Source organism: Pleurodeles waltl, chromosome 3_1, assembly GCF_031143425.1.
Source record: "Pleurodeles waltl isolate 20211129_DDA chromosome 3_1, aPleWal1.hap1.20221129, whole genome shotgun sequence".
Taxonomy (NCBI): domain Eukaryota; kingdom Metazoa; phylum Chordata; class Amphibia; order Caudata; family Salamandridae; genus Pleurodeles; species Pleurodeles waltl.
The window spans coordinates 230,740,797-230,764,762 of record NC_090440.1 but is presented as its reverse complement, the minus strand read 5'-3'; the positions used below and the strand labels follow the sequence as shown (position 1 = coordinate 230,764,762).

Sequence of the window (23,966 nt, the reverse complement as noted above, 5' to 3'; positions counted from 1 at the left end):
GGCGTACAGAAGGCCTGAACTCCACTCGCGACGAAAAGCATCACCTAGCGATAGCCCCTTAAAGTCCAGGGCGCAATACTGCTGACATTGCGCATTCTCTGTGGAGGCGAACAGATCTAACCAAGGCTCTCCCTACTGCTGAAAGAGTCCTTGTGCCACCTCCGGATGGAGATAACACGTGATCCACTAAGCATCGCCAGCTGAGTTAATCCGCTCTGGAGTTCAGAGAACCTGCCAGGTGTTGAACCACAAGGTGTTCCAGGCCATGATGTTCCAGCCATGTCCATGGACGTAGAGCCTCTTGACAAAGGATCCATGACCCCCACACCGCCCTGCTTGTTGCAGTACCACATTGGGGTAGTGTTGTCCGTGAACACCTGCACTATCTTCCCTTTCACAACAGGAAGAAATGCCTTTAATGCTAGCCAGATCACCTGAAGCGCCACCTCTCCTAGATGGCCGCCCCATATCAGAAGGTATGCATCTGTCACTACTGTGAGACCTGGTTGGTGAAGGGAGGAGTCTGCCTTTCACCAAATCGCAGTTCACTAACCACCACTGCAGATCCTTTGCAGTTTCTTCTGAGATCTGAACATGTTGGTAAGATTCCCCTGATGCTGTGCCCATTGGAACTTCAGGCCCCACTGCAGAGCCCTCATATGCCATCCTGCATGCTTGACCAATAGGATGCAGGAAGCCATGAGTCCCAACAGCCTCAGAGTGTCTCACCGAAATCCAGGATAGAGACTGAACCATTGGTATCATAACCTGGACTCGCTTCTGGGGAGGATAGGCACGATACTGCACTGTGTCCAGAACAGCTCTGATGAAAGTGAGCTTCTGAGAGGGAGTCCGGTGCTACTTCGGCACATTTATAGTGAACCCCAGCGAATGCAGGAGGTTCACAGTCGTCTGGAGATGGGCCAACGAGAGCAGAGCCTGGGGCGTTGGAGCCTTCAGCCAATTGTCTAGGTAGGGGGGGGGGGGGGGGGGGAGACTAAAATCCCTAACCTGCGCAGATGAGATGAGCTGCCACCACTGCGGTGAACACCCGAGGAGCACGGGTGAGACCGAAGGGGAACATGGTCAACTGAAAGTGCTTGTGGCCCACCTTGAACCGCAAGTAACGCTGGTAGGCAGGATGGGGATGTGAAAATACGGATCCTGCAAGTCCAACGCTACCATCCAGTCTCCTTGGTCTACGGCAGACGAAATCTGAGCATCTTGATTTTCTCCTACTTGAGGAAGAGATAAACGTCCCTTAAATCCAGGATAGGGCAAAGGCCCTTGTTCTTTTTGGGAATCAAAAAGTAGCAGGAACAACCACCACTGCCTACTTCTAACATCGGCACCCTTTTTATAGCTCCCTTGGCCAAGACAGCCGTAACCAAATGGTCCTCCATCAGCCGTTCATTTGTCAGAGGGATAGAAGGAGGGAAAAAGAGAAAGGGGAGGGAATAGCCCTTCTGAATTATCTGCAAGACCCTTTTGTCCTTTGTGATGGAAGGCCAGTGAGGGAGATTAATTGAATCCTCCCTCCAACTGGATGGACTTGGTCCTGCCGAACCACACTAGGAATGCTTGGGTGCAGTGACGGGGGGGCTGTGTGGTGGCCGACCGCTGGCCAGACCCTCTGGGTCTGACAGTACCACAACCTCTCCAGGGATGGTCGGAAGCCTGAGGACGGTGGCCGAGTTGTGGCTGGCGTGGTACTGCGCCCCTTCCGAAGCCTCGAAAGGGACGGAAGACAGACTGCTGTCGAGCTGGCACTGAGAGGCCCAAGGATCTGGCCGTAGCTCCAGAATCCTTGAACTCTCAAGCACGGAGTCTGCCTTCTCACCAAAAAGGCGAGAGCCATCAAATGGCATGTCCATCAAACTTGACTGGACATCCCCTGAAAAACCAGTTGAACCTAACCAGGCGTGGCAATGTAGGGCCACTGTCAATGCAATCGGTCTAACCAGCGAGTCGGTCGTGTCCAATCCACACCAGATTGTAAACTTGGCTGCATCTCTCCCATCCTTGACAGCCGGGGTGAGTGTCCTGTACACCCTCCGGGACCTGGCGCAGCACCGGTGCCACCGTATCCCATAAAGTATGGGAAAAACAGCCCAACAGGCAAGAGGTGTTTACTGACCTCAATGCCAGGCTGGAGGAAGAAAACATTTTCTTTCCAAGCTGATCCAGCCTCTTGGATACCCTATCCGGGGGAGCAGAAGGGAAGGCACCACGGAAGTGGAGGCTTGGACCACCAAGCTCTCCAGTGTGGGGTGTTGGGTAAGGAAACTAGGGTCATTTGGAGCAGGTCTAAGGTGGCTGCAGACTTTTCTATACACAGGAGCCCCCGTGCTGGGTTTGGGCCATGTTCCCAGAAGGACGTCCATTAGGGCCTCATTGACGGGCAACATTGGCTCGGATGTAGTCACCCCCGGTTGAAGCAACACCGTCTAGGTCCAAGACCTCAGCTGCCCCACCATAGCAAGCTCCTTCCTCCATAGCCACATTAGGAGGAGAGAGCATGCCAGTATCTGGAGACATGTCCAGTCCACTGGCTTCCCCTAGATCCTCATACCAGTCCTGCTTTTGCTCCAATTCACACTCCAAAGGGTCCTCAGATCCCTCACTCCTCTCCTGTACCTGGCTGTTCAAAATAAGGCTCACGCAATGATCTGGGGCTAATCGGTGCCATTGAAGTCTGAGTCTGCGTCGTAGGACGTCGCTCCATCTCAGGATCATCTGGAAGGAGGATGGGGCTACCATCAGTGGGCGCCGGTGGTGGAGAAAGTGTCTACGTCGGACCTGGCTCCAGAGGAGGTAGACTGTGTGGGACTGGTACGGATCTGCTATTGGATCCTGGGGTCCCCCAATGGCACCGAGGCCAAAGCTACAGACTTAGAACCCAATGGGGCCCCTGCTGACCCCACGGGGCCCAAAGCCCCACACGAGGGTGCAGCCCACTCAAAAACAAGGCGCATGTCTTGTAAAATTCCTTTAATTGAGCGGGGGTTGCTCCGGTCCCCGGAAAAGGGGGAAGACGCGGAGTCGCCCCTGGAAACTGCTCCACAGAACCACACTCTGAACGCCAATGTTCCCTAGATGCCTCGGACAACAGGCGTGGCGAAGTCCAAGTTTGCTTGGATTTCTTCTTCTTGTGCCTCTTACCTGAATGATCAGATGACCTTGAATGTGAAGAGGACTTGGGGCTCCGGGAGTGGTGGCGCGACCTACTGCGGGACCATGACCCCCTCAGAGTCGTGCTGACCGAAGACTGCTGTTGGGCCGCTAGAAGACCTTCGGAGCCATGGCCAGAACACAAAGTCAAGTCACGATCCTTCTCCAAACACCAGAGGCACTGTCTGGATCCGTGACAGACATGGAAAGATGACATGCACCACACGATTTGAATCCAGTCTTTTCTAGAGACATGTTCAAACAATCAGGCTGAAAAACCTAGATGACCGTTGGAAGAAAAAGGGTAGCTCTTTCCAGATCCACGCTTAACCAGTGTGGAAGGAAAAGAACTGACGTACGTGCCTATATAGAAGACCGTGATGTCAGACTGCTCCAACGACACCACGAGGAGCCAACAGATGCCACGCGGAGGGTACTGCTCAGCAGAAAAATTCCAGATTTGTAGCGGACACAAGGGAATTCTAAGATAAGGAATCTGCAGCTAGAAGTCTATCAGATGAAACTTTCACCAGACTATTTTAAGCACATCATGATCTATTTTTCACTATGAGCAGCCAAACTGATAGCAAAATCAAATAATTCCCCAACTATCTCCCTGTATTGTGACCAGTCACATCATGGATACCTTGAAAGCAATATTTTGTGTTTCCTACATTATGAAGGTTAAGAATCGGGGTGGCATTGCCCTACTTTTCTGAACTCTGCAGGCTTCGACACGTATCCCCAGTTTTAACTTGCCTTTTAGGGATTTGTTCGCCCAAGTGCCAAACAAGTGCTCTTTCTTTCTAACAGAGCATATCAAAACAGTTTCCAGAGTTGTCTTCACTGGCTGACATGGTCTTTAATATATTTATAGTGTCTGTTGCAGCCCTCATTACATCCTTGGACCTCTTTCAAATCTTACTCTAATAAGCCTAAGGCTGCTCAACCACACTACTCCATAAAAAGAGCTGCTAGAGCAAGCCCCTGGACTCTTTGCACGATATATCCAAGAGCTGTCTTCCTACAGGATACATTCAATTCTCACCACTCGTTAAAAATAATAAAGGTGCCATTGGGGTTCTCAAGTATCTTGATACAACTACTAGACAGATTGAGAGCGACCCATACTATGCCTAATCCAAGAGAAGAAGCAGTACTTCCTGTGGATACATGGACACCAGATTTAGGTGTTGCTGTGCAGCCCAACAGATTTTTTTTTTACCTAAAGTAGTAGGTGTATCGTGGAAGTGGATCTTATCGTTTGAAGTACTTTCCTGCTGGTGGGATACTCAATGATCCAAACTCGATCTGCAGCAGCCAAGCAGTCCAGTGGCGCTGGGTCATGGTGCAAGATCTGGCCTGGGGTTTTGGACAGCAGGAACGATCTGCTTTGAAGTAGCGGAGTCTGGACTTAGAGATTCGTAGTAAGGAGAGTTGGCTTCTGACTTGGCCCTTGTTGGTGGAAGGGTACGTCAGCACTTGTTGTGGTCTTGCTCCAGATTGTCTATCGCAAGGTGTTATCTGTCTCTGCGAGTAATCTTGTCTGCAGAAACAAAAAACTGGAGTCCCGGACTGAAAAGTGCTGGCTATGCTGTTGCCTCAGGTAAGGAGTAAGGAAGCCTTACCTGCAGGTTTGCTAATGATTTAGCTGTATCACAGCTGGTTTTTATTGGCTATAAGCCTTCATCCATACATTTGCAAAATACATCTTGCCAGTTATAGGGCATATCATCAACACTTGATTGTATCAAAGATTGGATAGAGGTGGTGCGACTGGGACTACTAATGGCACTGCTAGGTTCTGCAATCTTTAACAGGTCAAGATTCACTGTCCTTTCTGCAGGAGTGTAGAGTAGAGTAAACATGCAGGAGCTGTGTCTGGAACCTTATATATTTCTTCTCTTGGTATAAGTTTTTACTGATTGAAATGCCTCCCCTAAATGCGTACCAAAAATGGCTGTGTCAAAAGGAAGATCCAGAATTCTAGTTTGCACTTCAGGTTTAAAGAAGTGGCTTTAAGCCAGCCCCTTCTCTTGAGGACAGCAGATCCTGCTAGTTATCTAAAGGCAGTAGTGGCAGAGAATTTGCTGCTCGAATAATGACACTGAGGAAAAACGCTTCCCAATATTATCCCAGCACCTTCCTTCTTTGTCCTGAGGCATAGAGATCAGGGTGAATGTGTTCTTCGATCTTCTTTGGGCTGCCTGCGTGATTACAGAGTCGGGCTTTGGGTAACCAGTCAGGCAAGCCAGTGCATCCTCCAGCTCTTTGTATTTTTTTTTTTTTCTTATTTTTTTTTTTTTTTTTTTTTAATAATCAAGACGTGGAAGAACAGCAGTCACAGAAGTCAGACTGGTCATAACTTTTAGGCCTTCTTCCCAGATATAACCGACAATAGGCATGGAACTTACACTCTTCTGGAGGTTCCTTAAAATCATAAGCAACAGCCCATCTGTTTGGTAGGCATGGGGAGTGTAAACCTCTTAGCAGTTCTTTCCAGTAAGTTGTGAAAACCCCCAATGTCTTCAGGTGGGGAGTCCACTAGGGTAGGTGATGAAGATGGTATGGGGATGAGGGATTCATCACATTCAGTATGTGCTTCACTTAGCTCTCCCTCTGCTCTTCCGAATCTGGATCATGGATTGGGAGGGTTGGGGTGGAGGCAGGGGAGGGGGGGGGGGGGGGGGGGGGGGGGGGGGGGGGGGGGGGGGGGGGGGGGGGAAGGCAGAAGGTTGTATATGGCTGAATCGGTAAGCAATGACAGGTCTCTGTGCTGGCATAGATGGTGGGGGAACTGGAGATGGACTTGCCGTTTAGGAGTTGCCTCTGATAGAAAGCTCTTTGTATAATCTAACAGCATTAGTTTTAAGTCAGTAAAGAGATGGCTGTTGATGGAGCCATCAGTGTCCATGAGGAGATGGACGCAAGTTTCACAGTTGAGTCTAGTCGCGGACATCAGATGAGAAAGGTGGTAGACAATGTAGTAACTGGTTGTCTGATGCCACCGTATAGGTAGACGGTGGAATACTAGTCTACGGTCTGTCAGCAGGAGGACCCTTGGAAGGTTTCTTAAAAGAAGGACTGACCTTTGTTTGGTGGCGGCGGTTCAGAAGAGGACATGGAAGCCTTTTTTTAAAATGTAGTCATTTCTTTTTTCCTCTTTTTTAAGAGGAGGTTTTACCTTACTGAGGAGATGCCAAAGGGATGTGACCTTTGACACAACAAAAATCAAAGTTGCAACATGGTGGATACCTGGACCTCTGGCCATATACTTTTTTGGCATGCTAGCTGTACAGACATAACCCTATTTGGAGTCTGCATGTATGATCTGGCCAAACTACATACATGTTTGTAGTGTCCCTGTCCCTTGCTGAGCCAGCTATGGAGAAAGTTAGGATGTCAGATATCAGGCCTGAAGAGGCTCAGAGTTATGAACACCATTTTATAAATCTACTCTATCTACCCAAGTACACCATTTTGGTGGAATGCCTGCAGCTACATAACATGACATCCACCAGTTCAGGAGGAAAGTATTTAAGTTACCCTTGCTCAATCTTCAGGTATGTAGGTGGAGGCTTTGAAGGGCAAGGTGCAGAAACTTCCCTTGCAATTGGGAGAGGAGGTCTGCAGTGCAAGGGAGCAGGAGCAGAGACACAGGAAAGTTGCATTATGTCTGCATACCACACCCTTAATACGGTTAAGTCCGGACCCATCAGAATGACTTGGGCCTGCAAGGGCATGGGACATGTGTAGTGAAGAAAGTTCCATTTCAAACAAAACACATTCCCCAAACTGCCCTGCAGCAGAGTCTGGATGACATAAAATCTCAGGTAGTGAGCATTCTTGTGCTTGGCAAAGAGATCCACCAGAGGAGTTAAAGATATGCAGAAGATGTGTTGGACTACCTCCAAATGAAGGCACCACCCTTGATTGGCAAGACAACACACACACACACACACACACACACACACACACACACACTGCTACTAGCCCGAGGTGATGGTTGCGAGTCCACCACGACCAGAGACAGTCTTGAGACCAAGAGGAGAAAGAATAAGAAGGGGCGGACGAGAGAAGAGAGGAGAAAGAATATTATTATAATATTACTCACCCAGTAGACATATGTTTGTGGCATCTAGTGTTGGGCTCGGAGTGTTACAAGCTGTTTTTTTCCAAAGACGGTTTGAGTCACAAGATAGAGTGACTTCTCCCCTCGGTGATAGTGTGCATGGGCAGAGTCCTTTGTTAGATTGTTTTCCCGCAGGAGGAAAAAGTAGAGTGTAGAAACTTATTGGTACACACACATAAAAATACATATACAGACACACAAAGATGTCCATGCAATGTGTATACATATATACAGAAATGAAGCACCACAATGGCTACAGACTTCCGGGGAGGGCGCATGTGAATCTGCAGCACTACATGCCACGAACAGATGTCTACCTGGTAAGTAACATTTTCCGTTCAATGGCATTTGTAGCTGCAGATACACATGCTTTCCATAGACTAAAGCTCTCCCCTACCCCCCCCAAAAAAAAAAAAAAGTAGTGGCTAGCCCGGAGGAGTTGGAGTAGTTTGAAATAGTGCTTTAAGCACTGCTTGTCCAACATTTGCTTGTTGGCGAGAAAACATCCACACAGTAGTGTTTAGTAAAAGTTTGTGGTGTGGACCATGTGGCTGGTTTACATATTTGTACCTTTGGTATATTTCCTAGGAACGCCATTAAAGCTCCTTTCTTTCTAGCAGAATGTCCTTTAGGAGTTACTAATAACTGTCTTTTAGCTTTAAGATAGCAAGTTTGAATACACTTTACTATCCATCTCGCTAATCCTGGTTTTGAAATAGGGTTACCTTTGTGAGGTGCTGAAAAGCCACAAAGCGTTGTTTAGACTTTCAGATTTGTATTTTCTATCTATATAATAATACGTGAGAGCCCTTTTACATCAAGGGTATGAAGAGCTCTTTCAGCAACTGAATCTGGCTGTGGAAAGAAGATTGATAATTCCACTGATTGATGTGAAACTACTTTTGGGTTTGTCCTACGGACTATTTTATTTTTGTGAATTTAAAAGAAAAGTTCTTCTAAAGTGAATGCTTGAATTTCACCAACTCTTTTTAAGAAGTCATTCCTACTAAGAAAGCAACCATCCATGACAAACTGGAAAGTGCAAGAATGCATGGGTTCAAATGGTGGACCCATCGGTCTTCAGAGCATGATGTTAAGATTCCAGGCAGGAGCTGCTGGAGCGGAATAATTCTTTTAAGGCCTTCTATAAAAGCTTTTATAACAGGACTCTTAAGCAGAGAAGTATGCTGTCTGTTTTGGAGGTAAGCAGCTTTTGCTGTTAAATGGATTTTAATAGATGAATATGCAAGATTTGCTTTTTGTAAATTAATCAAATAACAGACAATATCTTGTACCAATGCTTTCAGTGGGTTAATGTTTTTGGGTTGGAAGTAATATACAAAAGGTTTCCATTTAGCTGCACAACACTGTCTAGTTGTAGGCTTGCGCGCTTCCTTTCGAATATCCATACAATCATATGGAAGCTGTATATAGCCAAATTCTATGACCTCAGGAGCCAAATCGCCAGGTTGAGCATACTGGGACTGGGATGCCTGATTGGACCTTTGTTTGGAGTTAATAGGTCTGGTCTGTTTGGAAGTTTGTGATGATGTACTACAGACAGATCCAATAGTGTTGTGTACCAATGTTGAAATGCCCACGTGGGAGCTAGGAGTATCATAGTGAGGGAGGGGTGCCGGATCTTGTTGACTAGAAATGGAATTAGTGGGAGAGGCGGAAAAACCTAAGCAAATATCCCTGAGCAATTGATCCAAAGAGCATTGCCCTTTGAATTGAGGGTGTGGGTACCTGGATGCGAAGTTTGGGCATTTTGTGTTTTCACTTGTGGCAAAGAGGTCTATGTCCGGGGTTCCCCACATTTGGAAGTATTGTTGAATCACTTGTGGGTGAATCTCCCATTTGTGTCCTTTTTGCTGCGTCCTGCTTAAGATGGCCACTAGCTGATGGTGTATCCCTGGGATATAATCGGCTTATAGTTGAAGGAGATTGTGAATTGCCCATTTCCAAATTGTCTGTGCTAAAAGGGACGATTGAGATGAATGTGCTACCCCCCCCACCCCACTGTTTTTGCAGATATTAAGGGCAGACAACATGACCACCATGTATTATCACTGTTGTGTGTGATTTGTATTTGGAATTAGTAGCAGTGTTCCTAGCACCCAAAGATCTCCAAATGGTTTATGTGATACGTTTGTTGAATTGAGTTCCATTCCCCTTGTATGGTGAGGTTGCTGAGATGGGCTCCCCAACCTATCATTGATGCATCAGTTGTGATTATGGTCTGTGGCACAGGGTCCTGAAAGGGCTGCCCTTTTAAATAAGTTGATGCGATTTCACCATTGCAGACAGTGATAAGTCTGGCAGTCCCACAACACTTGATCCTGAATGTGACCCTGTGCCCAAGACCATTGTTGCGAGAGACACTGCTGTAGTAGTGGTCTCATGTTTAGGCATGCATTGGGTACTATTGCTATGCATGACGCCATCACTCCCAATAGTTTCATGATTAAACTTCACTGTGTAAGTGTGGTTATATTGCAGTTCAGATGAGATTGTGAAAAGCTTGAATTCTCACTGGGTTTGGGTATGCCAATTCTGACTGAGTGTTCAGAATTGCTCCTAGATACGGTTGTATTTGTGCTGGCTGCAGGTGAGATTTGTTAATGGATTGAGAATCCTAGGCTGTGTAGGGTGACCACTGTATACTGTGTTTGCTAACAGGTTTGAATTGTACTGTCTTTTATGAGCCAGTCGTTCAGATATGCAAAGACATGTGTGTGGTCTTCTGAAGAATGCTTCAACTACTGCCAGGCATTTGGTGAATACCCTTGGGTGCTGTTACTCTGAAGGGTAGTACTTTGAATAGTTAGTGCTTCCCTGCTAGAACAAAATCTTCAAAATTTCCGATGTGCTGATGTATGGGAATGTGGAAATAAGCATCTCTTAAATCCAATGCAGTCATGTGATATTCTTTTTGTAGCAGGGGCATGGTGTCCTGTAGCGTGACCATGTGAAAGTGTTATGACAGAATGTACGGATTGAAGGGTCCGAGATATAAGATTGGTCTGACAGTACCAACTTACTTTGGTATGAGGAAGTGTAGCGAATACACTCCCGACCATTGTTGGGATGTAGTACCATCTCTATGGCACCTTTGAATAGTAATGATTGTACCTCCTGTTTTAATAAGCAGGAGTTAGAGTGTAAGTTTGAGCAAGGGGGAATGTTTGGTGGATTAGAGATAAGTTCTAGGCAATCACCATGTTGGATAATTGATAGAACCCATTGATCTGTAGCAATTTGTGCCATTGAGGGCAAATATTTTCCAGTCTTCCTCCCACAGGAGATGTTTGCTGTGTGGGATCTGTAAAAAGTCACTGTTTGGTTGAGGTGGAGGAACCTCTGGGGGTGATTGATTTACCTTTCCCTCTATAATTATTTCCTCTTTAAGAACCTCTGAAGGAGCCTCTGTTGTAAAAGTGTGGCCCTCATTTCGGTTGGGATGTGGATGGTTCGAAACCACCCATCAACTGCGGCCTGCAAAAGTTCCCTGAGTAGGTGTAGTGTAAAGGGCACCCACCACTTTAGCTGTATCAATCTTTTTTCAGCTTTTCTATGGTGGTATCAACTTCTGGCCCAAATAGGTGTTGCTGATCAAAAGGCATATTCAACACTGCCGGTTGTATTTCTGGTTTAAACCCTGAAATCCTTAACAATGCATACCTTTTAATGAGGACACTAGCATTGATACCCCTTGCTGCTGTACCTGCTACAGCAATTGCTAATCTAATTTGATTATTATAAGTTGCCTGCTCCTCTGCTTTTATCTGTTGTGCCCCTTTCTAGTGTTCTTGTGGATGGCACTGTAGCAAATCTTCCATTTCATCCCAATGAGCTCTATCATATCTTGCCAACAGAGCTTGAGAGTTGGCAATCCTCCAATGGTTAGCAGCTTGACTTGCTACTCTTTCCAGCTGCTTCAAATTTATGACTTTCCTTGCCTGGAGCATCCCCTGTAGATTGGCTATTTGCTCTTTTTCTTGCTGCACTAACTATAGAGTGAGGTGGCAGTTGAACTCTAATAAAAACCAGAGCAGAGGGTGCAGGTTTACACTTTTTAATCTATCCTTGGAGTAATAATTCTAGATCAGTGGTTCCCAACCTGTGGTCCCGGAACCCCTGGGGGTCCTCAACTGCTTGGAAAATTAAATATTAACAGATTATGTCCCCAGCATTCAGTAATGACTCTGTGGGGGTCCCCGGATTCTAATAATGATTCAGTGGTGGCCCATAGAAGTCAGAAGGTTGGGAACCGCTGTTCTAGATTTTACCCGTTCTTTGAAAACATCCTCTGCATGTTTAAGCATGCCTGGGAGCATAGGAAAGCACAGATACTCCTTATGAAGTGTTAGTGTATCAAATAAAAGTCCATCCTCAATGGGATCTGTGTGTAACTGTACCTTATGATATGCATCTGCCCTAGCTACAACTAGATTGTAAGCAGTGGTATCTTCAGGTGGAGATGGTCTTGCAGGGTATAGGTCAGGATCATTAGAAGGGATGGGATCTGAATTATAAGTCCCATGGATCTACATCCTGTTGAGTGTCATATAAATCATCCCCAAAGTCTGAGATAGGGGATTGTGGAAAAAATTCTGTAGGTGGAGAAGCAGGGAATAAAAGGAGAATGTGGTGGTGAAGGCTATTGTGGTGACTTTGGTTTCTCCTGGTGTTTAAATATTTTTAGCAGGTGGAGGCCCAGTTTCTAAAGTTTCTTGGAAAGTCAATTTTCTTTTGATTGTTGGAGGAGCAGATATGATTCTTCCTGTAGCCTTATGTATATGTATTATTCGCTGTTTAGCATCCATTACTTCCATTATAGGCCTTCTTTCAGAAGACTCCTCAGTAACAGGAGCATATCTTCCACCCACAGGTTTCAGCTCTGATCCCGAAACCAGTATAGCAAGCTGTTTGGTTGGCGCCAAATTCACTTTGGTCCTGCATTTCGGTGCCGAACCCGAGGATTGGTAAAGTCTTTTTGGCTGTTTGTTGGTGGGAAGGTGTTGATTTACTCACATACTGCGCCGGTGGGATGGACTGGCTGTCGCCATCAGAATCTCGATCCGAATCAAAGCCTGTGATGGAAACTGTTGTGTGATGAGCCAATTCTTGTGCATGTTCTTCCAAGAATGTCGGGCGTTTGTTCCGACGACTTGGACGACATCTCCAACCGATGTGCTCTTTGATCCCTAAGAGTCTAACAAAAGGATCGACAAGCTTCACAGCTTTCTTCTGTGATCCAGAGAAAGACCGATTGCACACCAAGTGCTGACTGGTGTATGGAAACTTGGCGTGACCCCAAGGGAAAAAGCGAAACTGAATCAGTTCCATCAGCCTGACATATTTGAGTACCACGTGTCGAAGTAGGCCCAAGAAGGGCAAGGTCACTCACCCATAAAGGGCGTCTAATCTACTGACAACTACAATCAGATCGAATATAAGTTTATAAAACGCGATCAAGAACTAAACCGCCATTCATAGAAAATAAGAGCTCAGATAGTACGGAATCGAGATCTACTGGAGCGAGAGGAAACAAGTCTGAACCAGACAGTGGAAAGAAAACAATCTACCAAAGGACTCCATGCCCACACACACCATCACCGAGAGGAGTTACTTGATCTTGAGATTCGAAAACCAACCTGTAACGCTCCGACCCAAACACTAGATGGTGGACACATGCAAAGCATGTGTATCTGCAGCTACACTAGCCATTGAATTCACAAAATGTACTCAAAAGGAAAAAATGAAATGAAGGACAGAATTAGTCAATACCACCACAAAGCTTTCTGTTAACTGATGAGACTAGTCCGCAAGATCTTGCTATCATTCTGAACTGTGGTGGAGGATGTAGATTTCTCCAAAACCAAAAGGATGGGCTCTGTAGGAGCCTCATTCAAGGCAAGCAGGAGCTTCATTGCATGCAATGTCACATTGCTACAAATGTTGGCCTGGGGTCCAGCAGAAGGGAGAAGGATGTTCAACATTGCCAATGCTATGTTTAAGACAGTGTGATAGGTTGGCAGGCAGAGGCAACCAAGTGAGGGAGTATAATTCTCATTCAGGTGAAGTATCCAAGTCACTGACTACTTATAGCCTTGACAAATCTGTGTCCTGGCTGGGATCGTCATGGCAGTCGAGCAACCCCTCCAACCCCCCAATAAAAACCCACTTCTAGGACACGAACTGCCTTGACGTAAATCGTGTCATTGTGGAAACTCCAGCACAGTTAAGTATTGCAACTGAGCCTGTTGCAGCACCGGTTATTATGGTAGCGGTACTGGTACCGTACTGTCATGCTAGTAGTCTCTTGCACTGCTGGAGAGGTGCAAGGATTTGATGTAAAAAAAAAATATCCAGAAAGAATGATTAGCAGAGACTGTTGGACGTGGTACTGCGTTTACCGGCAGGACCAGCATCATGGCCTAATAGTTGCCCAGGTCAGAGACAGCTGTGAAGAAAAGGAGCAAAGGGAACCGAATGAGACAGCATCAGAAGGGCTACAGAAGTATCACATTGAACCCCCACAGTGTTGGCTGGGGCTCCAGAGGGGACCCTGGATTGAAACAAATTGAACATGGAATTTAGAAAACCGTCTGAATCTGTCCCTGGACTGGGGAAATTAGGGTAAGGCTGACCGGACTAGGGCCCTCAGGGATTGACAGTGTAGAAAGTAACATTCGAGGTTGGTACCAGATGCTCCGTGGGTGGGGTTGCAAAGTCTTACTCTTAGAAGAGAAATGTTGCTCAGGTTCATGTAGTCTCTCTTGTGCTTTCACATCCACAATGTTAATGACTTGTGTCTTCAACCTGGTCTAGTTTAGTCTTACAACATTCATCCTGTCCGTGAAAATCTTGGCCTCTTATGGACATGGAGTGAGTACTGCAGCAGGAGGAGGAGCAGGCCTTAAAAGGGGATGAATTGGCACGTATAAATATTCAACAGAAACATGGCATATCGTGGCACTGAATAGAAGGAGGAAGCATGGACCTCCGGAAGGAGCATAATCCCGATTAGCATTAGGAGCAGAAGCTTCTTCAAATGCACCCTTCTCTACTAAGAAAAATAAGGCACCTGGGAAACACCGCTTCTGAATGAATAGTAATAGAAGATTTGAGGAAGGGGAGGAACACATTTTAGGTGAGTGTTTACACCAATGATCAGGGAAAAGGCTTAAATATGGCCATTAGTCTACCCACCTCCTTAAATATAGTGATTGTAAAAAGAAACATTTCGATATGGCACCAAAACATTCTGCACAAAAAAAAAAAAAAAAAAAAAAAAAAGGAGGAGGCATGCCAGAAGTACCATAAGTATAAGGAAAAAAGTTCAGCGCAGATAACCAAGACCATGTCAAGAACTTGCAGACGTGGGAAAGAAGCCAGCAAGACTAGGCTAAGAATACCCTCTTAAAATATCAAAGGTCGGACCCAGCAATGCTGGAAAGGTTAGGAGTCAAGGCAAGAGCACGCACTTGGGTCTCAGAACCATATCCCTCACAGGAAGGGAGAAAGAAAAAAAATAAACACATGCAGAAAAGCTTTCCTGTGCTCCACGATTAAAAAGTAGCTGACCTTTGCATTCACATAATCCCACAAGGGGTCCTTCCATCCCACACCCTCCGATGTGTGACCTTCAACAGCTCAACCACAATAATGATCTTCGCTCTCCTACCTTCCAGACTTGGTGAGGATGATAATGGCTCCGCTAGAGCACTTGAAAGAGGCCTCCACAGCTCCAACAGCAGTTGCTTCAGTGGGGTCACAAGTTAGGGGTGATACTCGGCGAAGTTCCTCAAACAGCTGACGGTGAAAGATGGCAGCTTCTGCCTCTCTGGCAATCTACAAAGTAATATGCGTGCAGGGGAGGGGGGGGGCGGAGACAATCAAATCAGTCAGCACACAGTGGGCACAGGACAGAGGCAGCCTGAGAGGAGGCTACAGCAGAATTAACAAACAGGCCATGCCTTGTAGAAACCATTACGAAGGATAATTCGATAGGCACTGCAAATCATACATATCACAAAAATGAATCAAATCAAATTCCTAGGGAATGGTTTCACATGGTCATGCTAAACTTTTCTGCTGAGTCATCCAAAGACCTTCCTCCTTCCAGTGTCCTCCCTGACACTCCTGTCGAACTGCCAAGCACTCTGCTCCCCTTACCTACCTTGCACCAATCATCTGCTGAATCAGACTGATTTGAAAACTTTAGGGTGAACTGCAACGGACAACTATGCTTTATGCACCTGTGGAAGGAAAAACTCACATATGTAGTGCTATCACTCTAATAAACTGCTCACATGAAGCCCTACCTGCCAGACTCTGTTAGAACTACCATAGCTGCAGCTAAGCTCTTAAAGGAGGCCTCCACAGCGCCTATCGCTACCGCCTCAGCTGGGTCTCTGGAGCTAGCGGTGACACGGGACAGTTCTTCGAACAGCTGACGGTGAAAAATGGCAGCCTCAGCCTCACGAGAGATCTGCAGGCCGAAGTTGAGGGAGAAGGTGGTAAAGGAAGATGAGGGTAGGCAAAAACATTTGAAAAGAATAGGGTAGGCATGGAAAAGAAGTGAACAGACAGGGGATACACCAAAGAAATAAAAGAACAGTTGTGATCATAAGTTATGAGGCTAGACTTTACAGCAAGCCATGCACACCACACGGGGAGGATTATTTAATTTGTGCTGCTCACAGGCTATTCAGGCAGGGTGCTAAAGTTGTGAGGCCTGGCCATAACAGAGCAGGTGTAAGACAATCAGGTGGTTCCACTCAACCAAGTCCTCTACCACCAAGGCATGCAACTCCATCAGTAGAGTGCACCATTATCTGAACATGCAAGCTTAGAGGTGAGTAGGAAGCTTTTCAAATATATTTGAGTCACTCTCCAAAATGTCAGAGGATTATTAATTTAGGAAGTTATAGACCTGTGCCATACCCAAACAAGTTTCTAGAGGCCAGAGCTTCAGTTGCTCAGGGTTACCACCATGAAATGCAAACTTTCTGAATGAAAAGTTACTGACTTTAAGGATAGGCTTCTAACCCTTTGGTGAATAAATTATGTAGTCATTTTGTTAGTTCAATCTGCTCCCCGACTGTTCATACTACTGTATTCATCAGTAGAGATATACAGTGTTTTTGTATTTGTTTTTAAATTAAAAATTGTAAGGAATCGGAGGAAGAATATAAAATGAAGTCATTTTGGAGACTGACCCTAGATTCCAGCCACTCAATAGCACCAATTTAGTCTAAAGCAATAACTTTTTAAATAATTTTCAGCCACTGACATATGGTATACAGAGATTTTTCTCGAGAGTAACAAACATAACCATGGGACACGGAGGCTGATACTCCAGCCACAGTTATGAAGGCACTCTACACATTTAAGGGAAGGGTATCAATTACAAGATTTCCATCAATGACAAAAACGACAACTGGGGATAGTTATAAGCGGTATAGAAACAAACTAGCTATTAAGACAATAACAGGCAACCTTTCTGCTAAAAGGAATGGCTGCCTTGCATGGTGAGCAATGCACAAACATGTGGTACGGTAATCTACTTTGGACTCAGTTCGTGTTGCAAGCTTCATTGCTTTAATGAAGAGAAAGGAGTCCAAGCTAAAATGGTATCACCACATCACAAACGAGAACTTGGGCAACTCAAAATGCACCACACGAGATGGGAAATCATGGAGTACACAAGAAGAATGGGTCTCGAAAGAAACGTATGGTCTTGGGCAAAGGAAAAATGAGCAACAACACTTACTAGCTGGCACAGAGGATGGCAAAAACATACACCACCTGTCATGAACCAATCAGAGCTAGCAAGCAAGGGGTACAATATAAAAGCATACACAGATGCTGTAGTAAACTTACCACAACTGGCACCTTGAATATTCTAAACGGTATTGGAGGTAAAACAATCAGTCCGTCCCGAGAAGGACCCTAAGTGAATTGGGAAAACTTTTTGCTGAAGCCCTCAGTGAGCTTTGCTCCATACTCCACCTCCAGCAAGCGCCCTCTCTGAATCCATAGACCGAAGTAGCCCATAACAAATCAATGTTTTAAGGGGGTCAGTGTACCAAATACGCACATAGGACCTTATAACTCATTAGACGACATCTACTGCATCTCAACATCCACAGGTGTTCTTCCCTTTCAAGTTATTCAATCCATATTTAGGCCTCAGAGGAACTACAAAAGTATTGAATTCGCTCACATAATAACTTTTCCTGATTCTTATGTCAAAATAACCCACTATCTAACCAACTACGTGATTTGCAATTAGCATTGTCAGAGGAACAGAAACCCCAAGATGAAGTAACAAATCCACATTCATGCTTTCAACTGCCCATTGAATTGTAACTTAGCTATAGCATGCTTGGGAATAAAAACTAAATATAATAAGAAAGCCACTGCAATCTGTTTGAATTATCTAAAGATCAACTAGAAAAGGAAAGGCGAAAGAAAAAAAAAGAAGAAAAAAAAAAGTGTTACTGCGCAGGAGTACATTAGTCAGAAAAGCAAGTCATTAGCTACCGGCCTTCAGCACTAATGCTCCAATATGGCCACCACTAATACAGCAGTCTTTCAATGATTTATGGTCAGATTGTGCAGTCGTAAGGGCTGGGTGGATTGTCACATACAAGACTGATTTAAAAAAAAAAAAAAAGCTACATTCTTCAGCTTAAATTTTGGAGCCCCAAAATGTTAGAACAAGAACCTATTTTGAAGCACAATGTCACAACTAGCAAGCACAAGACTGTTATTTAAACAATAGCAGCCAACGGCTTTGCACTGGTATCCAGTTTCCCCTCAGAGTAAGACTAAGCATTCCTGGCAGCGGTTCTAGATATCCTTTCTGGCAGTGGGCAGACTGTTACAGGCAAGGAATCTGAATGAGATCGCAACCGGTTCTTGAACAGATTACTATGAAACACATAATTAACAGTTGGTGTTAGGGACAGGGTCACAAGAATAGATGAGATCACAGCCTACTAGATGTTCACAAGATCTGGAACTATTGGACAAAGAAACAATTTTTGCTCAAGATGCTGACAGATGTACACTTCGCTCTCACTGCAAGGATAGAGTAGAAATGCAGTTGCAGAAAAGGCAAACCCCCCTGCAACCAGAGATTTGACCACGTGCCAGTTGGAAGCAGAAGCAAAACCAAACACACAGTAAGTCAATAAGGTTTGAGAGCTATGTTCACATCAGACCAAACGCCTCAAGAGTGGCTTCATCCGAGGAATCTACATCTCATCCAACTTTCTCTCAATACCGACCCATTACCAAATTTCAGAGCTGCCTTCACCTTCTGCCAATGAAGACATGAGAAAGTGGGATGATGGGCTGATCTTTCTCTCTCCCCCCCAATAACCAAGATGGTAGGCACAAATTCATATGGGGAAAAGGATGGCGAGAGAAGTGTTAGGTAACGACTGTATAACAGGACAGTAATTTTCATGCCGCACTGTCTCCTTGTTGCATCATTGCGATTAGCATCGACCCCCTGCAGTTGTTAAGTGTCAAATTCTCCCTAAAAAGGGGTGATGAGCAGTAGTTAAAATGGAGGCACAGACTTTGAAAGGCATTTTTTCAGTTATCAAAAAGCAGCCAGCTCATTCATAAACTGGAAGTGGTCAAACGCCAATTCGGTGGGGATGGTGAAAAGGAGGCAAGAGCTAAAACTTCAGCCAGTCTTTGTGCATCACACATTCCTATTTTGTTATAGTGCAGGGTGTGTGGTTTTCTGGATAGCAGCTAGGTAACTCTGCATCTGAAGAACCTACTTCCTTCCTAATGAAGGAAAAGAGGGTGAGGAGACATATACAAAGAAGAATACATTCCCCTTTCCTTGAAGGTCTTTGCCCACCTGGCTACTTCCTCATGCTGGCCTACTCCTCATCCAGTTTGACATGCTTATTAAGCAAGTAGGAGCCCGTGCAGAGCGGACACGCCTTGTGGCTCAATACAGAGCCAAGCGGCATTACTTGTAACATTTAAACACAGTGCTCTACCGCACTAACTATATATGATCAATATAGTCTCTCGTGGCGGCCAGATATTGTAAGCCCTCTGTACTCTGCAAACCTTACTCTGAGGTTCAGCGACTATGGTCCGAGGTGATTACACTATGGTCCATCAGCACCAAGCCTTTGGCAGGATTAAACACTTCATCCTGTTCACCAGCTAAGATGGTGGGGATGGCAGTTTATATGTAGCATAATACACCATTTCAGGTGTGTACCACCCATCGATCTAAAGAACTGATTAGACAGATTTAGCATACTAAGCAGCATGATCAGGCAGAGCCCAGAGGTAGAGAAGATTATGAAATCTCTTTACATACCTTCAAGTTCCAATTTAATTTTGAAACTGGCAGAACTTGTGTGCCTGACGGGTAGAATGCCTCCTCCTGTCCATGCAACGGAGTCCAATATTAAACAGGAAAATATGTGACTGAACCACACTACCGGTGTCAATTGTAACACAATGGGGCAAGGTCTGGAATCTGGTTCCAGTCCAGCACTATCTGGGTTGTCCCATTACATAGTCTGGAAAGTGAACACTATACTGTGTGTTGAACAACAGGGCACAACCTACTCCCATAACACCAAGCATTTGGTCCTATTTGCACCATGGTGAAATTACCCAATATAGGTTTATGAATCCCCCCCCTTTCTTTGTTTAGGACTGCTAAAAGTCATGGGTTTGGGCCTAGTATGTCCTAACAGGAAGGGCACTTTTTGCTTTCATCAGGTGTTATAACAGTTCTATGTTTGTCTCACTTCCAGGCACCAAATGGACTTTAAATCACTTTAATGGTTCTAGACGTTTTTTCGACTGCACAGAACGCAATGTAAGATTTCTGTAGCCGCAACCTCATGAATTCTCACACAGGACCACTGGCATTAAAGTCTTGTATAGAACAACGTAAGAGCCCACTACAGATGATTATTCCATGTGACTCCTATAGCATACTGTATAAACACCAAGCTCAAAGGACCGACTCCTTCAGCGCCTTGACATCCTTACATGAGTAGCTGCACTCCATAAATATGATTGAACAGGTAACTACCAACTGGTTCCTTATGTCCACAATCCCTCAGGCTTCGCAATTTAGTAATTAAGCTCAAGTGAGTGTCATGTAGTACATCACCATGAAGAAGTGAGGAAAATGTGAATTGATTGGGCAGTGAATATCAACCAGCAAAGCCCTCAAAATCAGGACAAGTCAATTTATTAATTCCAAGTGACGAGTGATCACTACAACGTCATGACAAAACACAAACAAAAACCATCCGCTGTCTAAAATAGTTCCGGTTATTTATTTACAAAAAAAACACAACAAAAAAAAAAGTTGCCCTCGAGGAACAATCTGCAGTAAGGAGGAAAAGTGTATGCTAATTTCAGGGTAATGCAGACGCCACAGTTAAATGAACAGAGGGACAGCGGCCAGAGTGTGCATAGTAGTCACAGAAGAGCAGAGAAACCTGGCAGTTCAAACAGAACACTAACACTTCCTGTCTGGCTCAAGTTATAATACAGAGAACACAATAATACGACAATGTATAGCAGCAGAACTTCAGAGCCACACGTGGAATTCAATAAGGACAACATCCGTGCACTTCTACAGACTTACATGTAAGCGTTTCATAACATACGAGCTGCAGGCAAAAATCTGAGTACTTGCTCATTTCTGCCATTGGCAAAAGGGGAGGAGACTCAACTGCCTAATTATGTTGTCCAAGACTACATCGGTAAGTCCAAACTAGCAGAAAGGGGGTAGCCAATTTGAAAGGAAAAGACTGCCACTGGGGCAACTTGCCAGAAAGTGTACTTTACAGGCTTGCATTGGGGAGAGGGTGCAGGGCCATACATAGTGGGAAATACAGGTGCACGCTTAAGCAGAGAGGAAAAAAAAAAAAATTTGAAGATGGGATTTATGTTCATCTCGAAAGTACCTGCTCTGCAGCAAAGTCAAACGCAGTGGCATGGCCTGCTCTTCACAAAAGGCTATTGTAACATTAGTGCAAGATAGGGAGAGTTTACACTGCACGGCAAGAATCCCCATAGGCTGCGATACACAGAAGCCCAAGGTTTCCAACTGGCATGCTCCTGCAGCATGCCAGTCCAGAGCACAGATGCAGTTAAACGCTCTTGCTGTAACAAGCAAGAATGCAGCCAGCCACATACACACTAATACACAGCAAGTAGGCGCAACCAGCATCACACAAGTTACTAGCTCTACTGTAGGTAATGTGCGCTACTCACAGCATGTTGCATTCTGACAGCCTCCAGTGGGTAATCGCCTTTGGCAGTCTCTCCTGACAGCATGATGCAGTCTGCTCCATCCAAGACAGCATTGGCAACATCACTTCCTTCTGCACGGGTTGGACGGGGCTTCTTAATCATACTTTCCAGCATCTAAAGGAGGAAAACAGGTGGGTTTAGCGATCAAATGGAGATCACACGGTTAAGACTGGATCTCTGGATGCGAGACAATGGTTTACACATTAGCAGAAACCACTAAGGCACAATCTGGTGTCAAACATGTAAAACTGATATGGCGCAGTAAGTCGGGAGAAATAAAATAAAAACAGCCAGTGTAAGACAGACCACTAGCCCATGATGTACCGGATTCATAGAGAGGAGGGAAAACACTGGGGTGAAGTGGATTCACTGGAAACTGGAGTATAAACCAGTAAGGAGGGGAGAGAGGTCTGGGTATCTGCTTAGTCCTACATCTGCCGTTTGACAAACTACACTGACTGACCAATGCGTAGCAATTACAAGTGGATGGCTTGCATTTATACACATCATTTACATACTCCGACACAAAAATGTATAGTTTGTTACACTAGAAGTAAAATACCTGTGTGGCACATATGACTGGCTTTCCCGCTCGGTTGCAACGCCCAATCATCATCTTTTGGGCAAGAAAGACTTTCTCTGCAGGAATCTCAATTCCAAGATCTCCTCGGGCCACCATTATTCCATCACTGGCCTCCAGGATTTCATCAAACCTAGGGATTGCCAGAGCACACCAAATAAAATTAACAAAAAAAAAAAAACACACACCACAACACATTAGGGTCGAGAGTAGATTCAACACATGCACACTAGGCAAAGTGTAAGCCACTCAAGTATACTGATCTACACTTTCCTGCACAAGTCAGACACAGCCTGGGCATTTTTTTAAAATTTAGAATCTGATCGCAAAAAGAGCCAGAGTTCATTAGTACCAATAACGGTTTACAAAAATGCGTCACAAAATCTCGATATTTACAATGGTTTCAAAAGCAGAACTATGAATTGAAAAAAATAGATTCTGAACACAAAATCTATGCCCTTCAATACCTGGCTTGCAGATTTAACTGCTGTTCGGGAAACTACAGTGAAAAAAGGATTACATTACAGTAACAAAAAGGAGATCCTACTAATACATAGAACACAAATTACAACTTGTCAGCGAGAGACCAAAAACGCCGCACTGGCTAAAGAGATTTCCATGGACTTGAAGTAGTTTTTGGCAGGCAAGACCATACTCGTGCAAAAACTCCAAATAAGGCACCACGCAGAAGAGTGCCAATCCACATGTATCGCCTTGTAAGCAGTCTACCTTGTAGAGAGAATTGTGAAGGAAAGAGTATGTACCCAAAAGTGAATGTCGAGTGGTGATTAATATCGACAAATTAACAGCCATGAAACAACTACTTTTGGATTCAAATAGTTACTTGCCTCAAACAATGATCTACCAAAATGTTTTTACTGCAAGAGGGCAGTTAGGAAGAAAGCTCGACTGCACATAGATTTTTTCCATATAGCAAACGCATTCTGATGGGAATGGATAGACAAAACTGGATACGCCATGCGCACATGCATCTTAAATTTTGTCAGTTTGGGAATTATCCCTCAAAGCCCCTGTACAAAGGCAGATTGACAACCGTTGAAATCCTGAATTAGTAGAAGCCACACCACTGGCCAACATCCAAGACTTCAAGATTAAGGTATTACAGTAAAAATTTAAGTAACTCTGCGCTTGCAGCCAAGCACAGAAGAAAGGAGTGAAACTAGACAAATTCCACTCTCCAGCATTTTTACTTCATTAACCCGATAGATTTCTGGCTAAGACTTTTGGCTAACGGGAATCACATTTCTGAAACGTATGTCAACCTTGGGTTTAAACAAAAGCTGGAGACAACCCTGTAAAAAGTGAAGGCAAGGGGAGAACCTGATGGAGAATGTTTTCTTGTCCAGCTCCATACTTCACCATCAAGTCTTCAACCTTTCCCCTTCCATGCCACCTCCGCCTGCCCCAGAGACTTCAGACCTACAACAGTTAATTACTGATTAGTTCCAAAATTCAGTGGCACCACAGTTGCCCAGGTCACAGGCATCGTATAGGCTGCAGTTATTTTAGGACTACACCATCTCTAACTCCCCTGAAAGTGTCACGTTTTGAGTGGGCAGAATACTCACCCAGTACAACTCCAAATACAAAGTCCTCTATGCCAACACCTACAGCACTATTAAACAAATGAGATAGTTCAATGTATTTAAATCCAAGTAGCTTTGTGAAACAAAATCTAGAGCACAAAAGATAGAAGTGTGAGTACTGCCAGCCCAGAAATGGCCT

The 23,966-nt window shown here is 44.9% G+C and overlaps 1 protein-coding gene across 2 annotated transcripts in view; it reads right to left on the bottom strand.

Annotated features, from left to right (window-relative positions):
• The window catches only part of PKM (pyruvate kinase M1/2), a 51,251-nt gene that overhangs the window by 7,182 nt on the left and 20,103 nt on the right, over positions 1-23,966 (bottom strand). Inside the window, exons 7-9 of one of the 2 annotated variants that reach the window (XM_069222275.1) lie at positions 22,203-22,353; positions 21,602-21,754; positions 14,997-15,163 (exon numbers count right to left, since the gene is read on the bottom strand). In XM_069222275.1, the coding sequence (XP_069078376.1) occupies positions 14,997-15,163; positions 21,602-21,754; positions 22,203-22,353 (471 nt within the window). Of the gene's footprint in view, positions 1-14,996; positions 15,164-15,636; positions 15,804-21,601; positions 21,755-22,202; positions 22,354-23,966 lie in introns of both variants that reach the window. The other variant, XM_069222276.1, reaches the window with a different exon arrangement.